Source organism: Raphanus sativus, chromosome 2, assembly GCF_000801105.2.
Source record: "Raphanus sativus cultivar WK10039 chromosome 2, ASM80110v3, whole genome shotgun sequence".
NCBI lineage: Eukaryota > Viridiplantae > Streptophyta > Magnoliopsida > Brassicales > Brassicaceae > Raphanus > Raphanus sativus.
The window spans coordinates 16036020-16048043 of NC_079512.1; the positions used below are offsets into that span (position 1 = coordinate 16036020).

The 12024-nt window shown below is 41.9% G+C and overlaps 1 protein-coding gene across 1 annotated transcript; it reads right to left on the reverse strand.

The window, feature by feature from the left end:
- Positions 1–8926: 8926 nt before the first annotated feature.
- On the reverse strand, positions 8927–11431 carry LOC108843544 (BTB/POZ domain-containing protein SETH6). The gene is made up of 4 exons (XM_018616763.2): positions 11121–11431; positions 10971–11037; positions 9706–10890; positions 8927–9638 (listed from the first exon to the last, which is right to left on the reverse strand). The coding sequence occupies exons 1-4, from the start codon at positions 11210–11212 to the stop codon at positions 9039–9041; spliced, it is 1944 nt and encodes a 647-aa protein (XP_018472265.2). The 5' UTR covers positions 11213–11431; the 3' UTR covers positions 8927–9038.
- Between the last annotated feature and the right edge of the window lie 593 nt (positions 11432–12024).

Sequence of the window (12024 nt, forward strand, 5' to 3'; positions counted from 1 at the left end):
GTGTTTCATCTAAACTATGAAATAGATAAGAAAACTTCTGTGCGACACTTTCTTTCCCTTGTGCCAAAATGCAAGAGAGCCGAAAAATCTGTTTAGTGTTCTTTTCCTTTTTTTTTTTCACAAATCTTGATCCATCACTAAGGTTACTACTACTCACTTCATTCAAAGAAATGATCCAGAAGATCTTGTCGCAACAAGTCCAAAAAAACTATTATGAACTCTCTCTCTATAATATATGTAAATTACAAATTTACACACACACACCACTCTCCTTTTATGGAATACAACAAAAGCATCAGAAATTACAAATTCAAGAAACAGAGTGACACCTTCTCTTCCGAAACATGAAGCGTTTCTCCGAGTTTGTCTTCTCCTCGGTATGCTTACCATTACCGGCAACACTTTGGCTTCTTCTAAATCTCAACATGATTGCGTTCAACTTGTTCAGACCTCTAGAGAGTTTCCTAAACAGTCCATAACGAGTTCTTCTGCTTGGCTTCACGAATTCTCTCTTCATCGAAACATGATCCTTCTCGAGATCAGTCAGCCTCATCCTCATCCTCGCCACCTCAAGCCTAAGCTCTCTTCTCACCGATGTGTAGTTGTCCCGGGGCAAAATCGCCCCCCTTGCCATCCCGCTTCCTGAATGGTTGGGAAACTGTCCCGGGAACAAGAAGAACTGGCTCTGACTCGAACCACATGCACCACTACCACCACCACCACTGGTCATCATCGTGTTCTTGAGCCGCGTCTGTTCGTAGAACAAGACTTGCATGTATTTGTTATAATCCCCAACTAACAAATACAATCCCTCGCTATCCCACCTATTGGAGTATGATTTCTATGAGAATTGGAAATCATACAAATATGATTTAGATGAAGATTTCCATTATTTTCCTATTACGTTTTCTATCCTTTTTCTAGATAGCTTAGGCTTTAAGTTTTCCTATTTTCATGTAACTTCTCTTGGTATAAATACCAAGCTTCATGATCAATAATATTCAAGTTAACTTTGATCCCAAACTAAGATTTGTCATGGTATCAGAGCTTAACCAAAACTAAAAACATCCAAACATCCAAACATCTCAAACCTTCAAACATCCTTGTTGTTCTTACGAAAACCGGAAGATCAACTTATTCAAAACCTCTGTTTTTCAAACCAAAAACAGAGCTCTTTCGTAACTTCCATCTTCGAACATGGCAATTATTGCAAGCGAGCTCAAATACAAAACGATCTCGCCCTATGATTTATCATCCAACGATAATCCAGGCGCCATCATCTCTCAACCTCTTCTCAACGGATCCAATTACGACGAATGGGCCATCAACTTTCGTATGGCGTTAAGCTCACGAAAGAAGTTTGGCTTTCTTGACGGCAGTCTTCCTAAACCGGCAGCCGATTCATCCCACCTTGAAGATTGGACAGCAAACAATCATCTCATTGTAGGATGGATAAAACAAACCATCGAACCAAAGATCAGATCATCTATCTCAACTAGGGAAATCGCAAAAGACCTATGGGAGACAATCAAAAAGCGCTACTCTATCAAGAGTGGAGCACGACTTCAACAACTCCGGAAAGCTTTGGCGAATTGCAGGCAGGATGGTTCTACCATTGATGACTACTTTGGTCGTCTAACAAAAATATGGGATGGAATCACTGATTGCATGACTTCAAAACAATGTAGCTGTGGAAAGTGTGAGTGTGATCTCAACTCAGCAAGAGATCAAGAAACAGAAACTCTCCGTGTTCATGATTTCTTAGCGGGTTTAGATGATGCTGCCCATGGCGTCATCAGATCTCAGATTTGTGCAATCTCGCCGCTTCCGGATCTTGATAGTGTTTATCAGACCGTCTCGCAGAATGAGATCATCCGTTCTAGCATCACTCCAGAACAACCAATAATGGGTCTCACGTCTCAACATCGCAACCCAACTAATCCATCCAAACCAACTACATCAACAAGACCTATAAACAAAGATCCTACCCGCCAATGTACTGCTTGTGGTCGAGCAGGACATGAGGCTTCAGGATGCTTCACCATCATAGGATATCCCGACTGGTGGGAAGGTCAAAAGAACAGAGTCAACAACCGATCATCATCAACTAAACCTACGGAAGCCAAAGGCGTAACACCAAAAGCGAATACGGCCAGCGTCTCTAAACCAAAAGCTCAAGCAAACATCACTATCTCCGATATGGATCGTCAAGGACTCAGCGGCATCACTGATGAACAATGGAGCATTGTTCAGAAACTAATCAATAAAGGAGCAACCAACGATCGTCTAAAGGGTAAGAAAAACGAGGATATATGGATTTTAGACACCGGAGCTACTCATCATATGACAGGACAACTCGCGACAATGGAGAATATCCGCAATATTGCATCTATTCCTGTCCTATTACCTGCAGGTTCCGAAGCAGTAGCTTCCAAACAAGGAACCGTCAAGCTTAGTTCGACACTACACATTCACAATGTGTACTATGTGGAGGGCTTCCATATTAATCTCATCTCCTTTGGACAGCTTGTTACGGATAATTTTTTGGTTGGTCAAGTAACTGATAAACTTATGATCTTACAGGACCGTATCTCGAGGATGCTGATTGGAGCGGGTGAAAGAGAGGGAGAGGGATTGTATCGGTTTCGAGGGATTGAGGCAATCACGTCACTCCAGACAACTGTACTTGAAGATTCAGTTTTATGGCATCGTCGTTTTGGGCATCCGTCGTCTCGGATCACTGGCATAATCTCTGCAGCAGAAAATTCTTGCAGTAATAATAAGGATTCTATTCAATCTTGTGATATTTGTTTTCGAGCCAAACAAACTCGACAAAGTTTTCCAGATAGTTTTCATAATGCAAAAGAGATTTTTGAATTAATCCATTGTGATCTTTGGGGGCCATATCGAGTTACAGCTCTTTGTGGTTCTCGGTACTTTCTTACAATCGTCGATGATCACTCACGTGCTGTATGGCTCTATCTTCTCCCCGACAAGACTATGGTTTCTCAGAAGCTGAAAGAGTTCTTGGCACTTGTCGAAACACAATTTTCATCGAAAGTAAAAACATTACGGAGCGACAACGGCACGGAGTTCTTATGTCTTACGCAATTCTTGAAAGAAAAAGGCGTGATTCATGAAACATCATGTGTTCATACACCACAACAAAACGGACGGGCAGAGCGCAAACATCGGCATATTCTCAACGTCGCTCGCGCCTTACGATTTCAAGCAAATCTACCGATAGAGTTTTGGGGAGAATGTGTCTTGACGGCAGCTCATTTGATCAATCGCACACCATCAACGTTGCTCAAGCACAAATCACCGTTTGAAATATTATATGGCATTCCCCCGAAGATATCTCATCTCCGCGTATTGGGTTGTCTCGCTTACGCTCACAACAAGAACACAAAAGGAGATAAATTTGCATCACGGAGCCGAAGATGTATTCTACTTGGATATCCGACGGGAACGAAGGGCTGGAAACTATTTGACTTAGACGATGAGACCGTGTTTATTTCACGGGATGTTGAGTTCCAAGAACACGTGTTTCCCTACCTTGACAAACAAGCAACGTCATCTCCACCTATCTCGCCACCGATCGGGCTACCATCACGAACAGACAATGAAGATGATAACACTCATTCAACTCTGCCTCAAGAAGTTTCAGATACTTCGGGAGTAACTGATATCCAACATAATGAAACTCCTAGTACATCTGAAACAGAGCATCATGACACGAATCCAGAACCTTTGGGACGCGGTCATCGAACACACAAGCCTTCAACTCGTTATCGCGATTTCGTCATTAACTCCGTTACTGCAATCCCCTCTGCTGCAAATCCCTCTGCTTCATCTTTCCCGTTTTCCATCCCATCGGCATCCTCAGGTTCGTGTTACCCTTTATCTGATTATTTGGTTTATGATCGTATTTCTACTAAGCATCGCAGCTACCTCATCGCCTTATCAACCAACATGGAACCAAAGTACTTCAAACAAGCCATGAAAGACAAAGTGTGGCGTGATGCCATGAAAGCCGAAATCGAAGCTCTTGAGAGAAACCACACATGGGATCTTCAAGAATTACCACCAGGCAAGAGAGCTCTTGGTTGTAAATGGGTTTATACAATCAAAATTCGTTCTGATGGGACTATTGAGCATTATAAAGCTCGCCTTGTGGTCTTAGGAAACAATCAGAAAGAAGGTCTTGACTACACCGAAACTTTCTCTCCAGTTGCAAAAATGACGACTGTCCGCTTATTTCTTGATATCGCTGCAAAGATGAATCATGAAATCCATCAAATGGATGTTCATAACGCCTTTCTCCACGGGGATCTCCAGGAAGAGGTTTATATGAAGTTGCCTCCAGGTTTTTCAAATTCGAATGAAACTAGAGTATGTCGCCTTCGAAAATCCTTATATGGTCTTAAGCAAGCTCCCCGATGTTGGTTTGCCAAGTTAGTTGAAGCTCTTCTGAAATACGGTTTCTCTCAAACGTATTCAGATCACTCATTGTTCGTCTACTCAAGGAATGACACCACACTTCGGATTCTCGTTTATGTTGACGATTTGATAATCTCTGGAGACTCATCCTCTGCCATCGACTCGTTCAAAAAATATCTTTCTACATGTTTTTATATGAAAGACCTTGGACCTCTTAAGTATTTTCTTGGTCTAGAAGTAGCTCGGGGTCCTCAAGAAATCTATTTGTGTCAACGAAAGTATACTCTGGATATAGTCACAGAGTGCGGGCTACTAGGTTGCAAACCGGCTGGTTCACCCATGGACCAAAACCATACATTAGGGCGTGCGCAAGGTGATCTATTGCCTGATCCAGAACGATATCGCAGACTGGTTGGGCGCCTCATCTATCTACTTGCGACACGACCGGACCTTGCCTATTCCGTTCATATACTGTCTCAGTTTATGCAGAAGCCAAAAGAAGAACATTGGCTTGCAGCTGTCAAAACTGTACGATATCTAAAAGGGACCATTGGGCAAGGTGTTCTCTTTCGTGCCAACACCACCTTTCACATTACTGGCTGGTGTGATGCCGATTGGGGCGCATGTCCCACTTCTCGTCATTCACTCACCGGTTGGATCATACAGTTTGGGAATTCTCTTATATGTTGGAAAACAAAGAAACAGAATGCAGTATCTCTTTCATCAACTGAAGCAGAGTTCCGTGCTATGAAAGCAATCACAAAAGAGCTGATCTGGATTAAAGGACTTCTCTCGGAACTAGGCCTCACACATGAAGCGCCTATGACAGTATGCTGCGACAACAAATCTGCGTTACACATAAGTGCTAATCCTGTTCTTCACGAGCAAACTAAACACATGGGAATCATATGCCAGTTCGTTCGTAAAGAAATACTCAATGGCGTCATTAAAACAACTCATGTTTCTACTCATGATCAGCTAGCAGATATTCTAACCAAGGCTTTAGGGCGGAAAGAGTTCGATGCATTTCTTCTCAAGTTGGGCATCAATAACATTCATGCTCCAACTTGAGGGGAGGTATTGGAGTATGATTTCTATGAGAATTGGAAATCATACAAATATGATTTAGATGAAGATTTCCATTATTTTCCTATTACGTTTTCTATCCTTTTCCTAGATAGCTTAGGCTTTAAGTTTTCCTATTTTCATGTAACTTCTCTTGGTATAAATACCAAGCTTCATGATCAATAATATTCAAGTTAACTTTGATCCCAAACTAAGATTTGTCACCACCCCAAACAATCTAAAGCGAGAGGTTCACCTAATAGCACAACCCAAAGATAATAATGATAATAAAATACGCATATCAAAAATATCAGAAATCCGCAGCAGAAAATAATACGAGTAAATTATCGATACTATAAGATAGTCGAAAAAAATTAACCAGGGTTTACCAATCCATGTACACTATATAATAAATAAATAACTCGGGTCCCAGTGACGTTAGGTTTCTCCTTCACTATCGGCAATATCCTATCTTCCTACCACAAAGGCCAGAAGAAGAAACTTTCAACCAACCGCGGCCCACAGTCATTCGGGTCACCGCGCGACAGTCCACAGTCCTTCGGGTCACTGCCACGTTACACCGTCGTGTAACAACTCAGCCCTAGGCCATGACCCCGTCTCTCTGAGTCTTCCCGATCCAGCGAATAAGGGGTTTCCTTGAACCCGCCGGGTACGAGGTCTGAAGGAACACTAACTCACTCCTAATATACCTAGCAATGTGGGTTACACAATGCTGTCGGCCAATAATATAAACAATACCAAACCCGGTAATATAACCGAGGTTCCAAGCAATAATCACAACAAACACAATCAAACATATTCCAGAATATAGCATAAAGACTAATTCCATAATATCTAACTATCCACAACCTAGCGATATCATCTAAGCATTCAGCAATCGCTAACTAACCAATCAACCTAACCATTAGCATGCTACTACGATTCTCAAGCAATAACTAAGCATGCTATCAACCAATCAATCTCAACTATAAAACTAATCAAACCGTTACTCAGTTAGATCCAGCCTCCTGACATGATCCAACTTCCAAGTAACGGGAACCTGCATGAAAACAACTTAGCAAACAATTGACTATAACTCACAGTTTTCGGTTGACCGTGGCCTCGACTCCAAACCCGACTTCTGCGATCCGAACCCTTTCTTCTTGACTTTCCCAAGTAGTCCCACGTCTGGACTGATCTTCACTCAAGCAGAGCTTCTGTAGATGCTGACTCAAATAGGGCAGAGTATCTATTCTCGATAACTCTCAAAAACTGCCGAAAAGACTCGAAAATGATCGAAACTCGAACTTTCTCTCTCTAGCTTTCTCTCTCACGTTTTTCACTGACTTTGAACTGGTCTGAATGTGATGAAATGGACTGAGGGTCGTTGGGTATATTAGTATGCAGCAACCAATCAGGAACAAGCCGTGTGGCAGCCCGTGTGTCGCTTTGCATGCCTACTCGTGCTCCACATGTTTGGCTGAAAGACCAGGGTGTTCTGCAAGGTGACACCACACCTTCCACATGTCTGATCCACGTCCAGACCTCATCCAATTCGCCACCACAGCGCACACATGTCATTCAGCATGCTTCAATCGCAGGTTGAGCGACACCTCGTGCTTCTGGGTGTCACTCCTCATGTGGTGATTGTTTGTGCGTCAACACCTCGTGCTTCCATTGCCACATAGCCCTCCAGGCAGGTGACACCACGTCCTTATCTCATAGATGAAGTCACCTCGAGCTTCTCGGTCCATTCGACCGGTTTCGACCCTTTTCTGTGAATTTTCGACCCGCGATCAATCTCGAATATTTTTCTATGCACGTTCTGATGCGCTGAATATTTTTAATAATCTCCATAAGAATCCTGACATTGACGGAAAATATTTCCCGAGCCTCCGGCTTCCTCAAAAAATTCGATAATATCGAAATCAAGGTTTTTGGTCGATTCCGGGTTTTCCCATCATGCTTTGATCCCGTCGTGCTTACTTTCCGTCCTGCTTAATTTCCGTCCTGCTTCATTATGTCTCCAGAGTGATATTTTACCGATACGAATATTTCTCAAAAAAAAATTTAGTGGTTAAGAAACGTCGGCTTCAAAAAACGTCGAGCTTCTAAAACGTCGTGCTTCCAAAAATGTTACGCTCCCAAAACATTCGTCTGATCAATATTAGACATTGTCTAAGTATGGTCGAGCAGCTTACTCGACTCATGGTTCTCCCACGATCAATTCTTCGACCACTTGTACTTCAAAACTTCCCGATTGATCCTTATCGCCCGCAGCTCGATATCAAAACAGATGCTCGACCAATCTTCCAAATTCTCTGAATCATGCCAAGTGTTGTTTGATCAAAACTTAACATTTCTCATCACTCTTTCAATCTCAAAAGCTTGACCTCAAACTCCAATTTTATTATTATATTTTTTTACGGGTTTCTACAGTTGAGTCTATAAAAAGTATAATAAGAAATGCTCTCTAGAAGATCAGACACCGACCAAGACACTTTGGCAATGCCACAAGAGTAAAGAATGAAGAAAAAACATTGATTTGTGGAGCTCAAAGCTGTGAATGAAGCTGATTTTGGAGTTACGGGCTCCATGTCGATCAACACCCATAATTGTTTTTGGGATTTTATATTCTGCCAAAGAGAGATCAATCATACTTGATACTAAGTTCTGATATCTTAGAGTCGATCGACACCCTACGAGAAGATATTAAGATTTCTCAAATAACTAGTATGAATTTTATGATCCACAAACATCTTAAAGAGGTTCAAATGCATCAGCCGGAGCATTTACTGAAGTTTTTTCTATGAAAATAACAATATCAAATATCGAGTAAAGCCAGAGTATTGGGTAAAGCCAAAGGATATATCATTTGCTTTCCTATTCCTGATGCAGTTCATATCGGGTAAGCCAGTCTCGGTCTGTTGTCTTGGGGTGCCTGAAGCCTAATCTTTTGAACCCATCTAGAAAAAAATATTTTGTCTCAAAAGCTACATTCAAGCCTCCAACCATGCTCCATTCCGCCTTTTAATTTAGTTTCAACTACTATGCCACAGTCGATAGGTAAAAAGAAATTTCGATATAAATATGTAACACAATTTGGTGACTAAAACTTGGGTTTTACCAATTTGGGGAGGAATTCCAAAATGTAACACACATAAGGTAGTCATCCACATGCCATACATCCTTTTGGAATTACCCATTCGTGTGTTTCATCTAAACTATGAAATAGATAAGAAAACTTCTGTGCGACACTTTCTTTCCCTTGTGCCAAAATGCAAGAGAGCCGAAAAATATGTTTAGTGTTCTTTTCCTTTTTCTTTGTCATAAATCTTGATCCATCACTAAGGTTACTACTACTCACTTCATTCAAAGAAATGATCCAGAAGATCTTGTCGCAACAAGTCCAAAAAACTATTATGAACTCTCTCTCTATAATATATGTAAATTACAAATTTACACACACACACACACACACACCACTCTCCTTTTTATGGAATACAACAAAAGCATCAGAAATTACAAATTCAAGAAACAGAGTGACACCTTCTCTTCTGAAACATGAAGCGTTTCTCCGAGTTTGTCTTCTCCTCAATATGCTTACCATTACCGGCAACACTTTGGCTTCTTCTAAATCTCAACATGATTGCGTTCAACTTGTTCAGACCTCTAGAGAGCTTCCTAAACAGTCCATAGCGAGTTCTTCTGCTCGGCTTCACGAATTCTCTCTTCATCGAAACATGATCCTTCTCGAGATCAGTCAGCCTCATCCTCATCCTCGCCACCTCAAGCCTAAGCTCTCTGTTCTCTCTTCTCACCGATGCGTAGTTGTCCCGCGGCGAAATCGCCCCGCTTGCCATCCCGCTTCCCGAACGGTTGGGAAACTGTCCCGGGAACAAGAAGAACTGGCTCTGACTCGAACCACATCCACCACTACCACCACCACCACCACTGGTCATCATCGTGTTCTTGAGCCGCGTCTGTTCGTAGAACAGGACTTGAACAGCTATCTGGATAGGAAGTCTCTCGTTCTGTGCCGCATGGCTGCTTGCGTCTTGAGACAGTTTCTGACAGCTGATTGTCTTGCATAGACGATAACGCTCTGAATCTTTCATATTTGGATGAACCTAAACCAAAATAAAACAGTCAAACCAAAACTCACCTTAAGAGAGATACTCTTAGCTTTTCAGTTACCTTAAGGAAGATATCAATGGCTCGGTAAAGACTATCACAGACGACACGGGCATGGTCCGGGAGAAGCTCAGCGAGAGCTATGAACTTTAAAGGAGGGAGGTTGGAGTCGAGAGCCACCTCAGCTAGATAACTATCCATCAGCTTCGAGACCTTGAACATAGAGCTCTGTTTCGGAGACTCAGGCCCCTCGAAATCATACATAGCCATCTCGCTCTCGTCCACCGCATCTCCGTCTTCGTCGTCTTCGTAGTCGCACTCGTCAAGATTCAAGAACATGGAGAAGATTCTTTGCACGGAGTCAGTGTCGTACATGGCGCCGCTCGGAATCAAGATGTCTTCAAGAGTCGCTTGGTCAAGCTGGTGGCTTATCCTTCTCTCGAGATCCGACCTACAAGAGACAGAGGCTCCGGATCCTATAGCTGTCTTCAACAAGGTCGATAGGAACGAGACAGGTGTCGAGCTTTTGTTGGCTTGCGTCGGGAGGAGACCGACGATCACCTCGAGGACGACTCGTTGTTTCTTCTGCAGATCAGAATCAAGAACCACGCTTCCTCTGACGAGACTCGGTTCTCTGATGATCTGCAGCGACTTGCGAGCGTAGCTCATCAGTAGATCGCTGATGATCTCATGGTTCAGACCTTTGGACTTCATGGCGGAGACAACTCTCTGGAAGAAATCGAGCTTGAGTACGAGCAGAGACCTTCCCCACCAATCAGAAGGTTTCTCCGTCATCTCCGGCGCTAACCTCTCGAACTTCTGATCAAGCTTGAGCAAGCCAGAGACGAGCTGCTCTTTACAAGCGTTTACAGCGATGGCGTTCACGAGCCTTCCGACGAGACTGATCTCTTCAGCTACAGGTGATGATAGCTTCTCGATGGAGTGAAGAACGGTGATGGAGTTGGAGATGTCGTTGAAGATCGAGTCTTTCAGGTAAGCCTCTGTTCTCACCTCGAGATTCTTCTCTGATAACTCCTCCGTCATTTCCAGGTAATGAGCCACGCATCGCAAGGACGCGATGTTTGACGAAGTGAACTGTAGAACGACGCCGTAGCAGAACTTCGCTGCGAGCTCAAAGGCCTCTGAGCCGCCCGGAACTCCGGGTAGGCTGAGGTGATAAGTGTTCTTCGTGTCTTTTGACTCGAGAAGAAGTTTTCTGATTCTTCCACTCCGAGAGACCAGAGGAAACTGAAAAACAAAAACAGAGACGATGGTTTGCCTTTTTTTTTTTCCTTCCCGTTCACTTAGTTTAGTTCGAATTTTATTACCTTGTGAAGTGAAAAGCTCGCAGAGCCGACTTCTATAGTCAAGTCACTCGTAACGTCCGAGACCGGCCTGGAAACACATACACAGAGGACCCATAAGCCAAAAACGTTAACATCTTTTCTTGTCTGAAAGAAAGTAAGAGATATTAGTACCATTGAGGAGTGTGTCTGATGCTGGAACTTGGGCGAAATGCTCTTTTGCCGGAAACAATTTGCTTAGACTCAGGAACAGTAGCAACACCCATTTGATCTCTTCTTTTACAAAACAGATCCAAACTTTCTTTTTGGTTTTGATGTTTCTTATCAGACAATTTAGCAAACCAATGTTATCGCAAAGACCTGCACATATGCTTTTGTTTCTACCAAAGATTGTTCTTTCTGTCGGCTGCAAATGCTCTCTGTGTCTCTGTCTCCCTTTACATTATGAAAGATTGTGCGGAGGAGTGAGTAAAGAATTCAAAAAATGAATACTATTGTTTTATGGACATTTAAATTAGTTAATATAAAAGTTAGGTTAATGCTACTTTATCTTCCGGAAATTAGGACACTAATCCCGCTTACTATAGGTAGACTGAGACTATGGGTATTGAGTATTTGATTTCATGTCACCAGTAGTATTCATCCAATTATTACTAGTTGGTAATTTTTTTTCTGGGCCACATGTGGTAGTAATATTTATTTGATATTTTTAGCTGATGATTGATCTGTGTGATCATGTTAATACTAAAATGAATAGATGTAAAAGGAAAAGAAGAAAGTTGTGTTTTATTGGTTATATTATTCCGATATGGTTAACGAACCACCTCAAATTTGATTAACGTAACAAGAATTTGTTGTAAAAAAAAAAGTTGTGTATTCTTCTATTTATTAATTATGAAAGCTATATATTAATTATGAAATGCTAATAATATAAGTCTTCTTGATAAATTTATTCTTAAAAACATGACTTATTTTATACTTTTTTTTTGAGAATTAACTTATTTTATACTTGAATCAGTACTAAACGTAAAAGTAGGAAATTTTCATAATATATGTTTTTAACATAAAAAACTAATTC

Excerpts from the sequence above, each read along its gene's own strand:
- LOC108843544 (XM_018616763.2), bottom strand. The coding sequence starts at position 11,212 with ATGGGTGTTGCTACTGTTCCTGAGTCTAAGCAAATTGTTTCCGGCAAA. Across the intron at positions 11,038-11,120 it reads ATCAGACACACTCCTCAATG|GCCGGTCTCGGACGTTACGA; the intron begins GTACTAATATCT and ends ATGTGTTTCCAG. Across the intron at positions 10,891-10,970 it reads CGAGCTTTTCACTTCACAAG|TTTCCTCTGGTCTCTCGGAG; the intron begins GTAATAAAATTC and ends TTTGTTTTTCAG.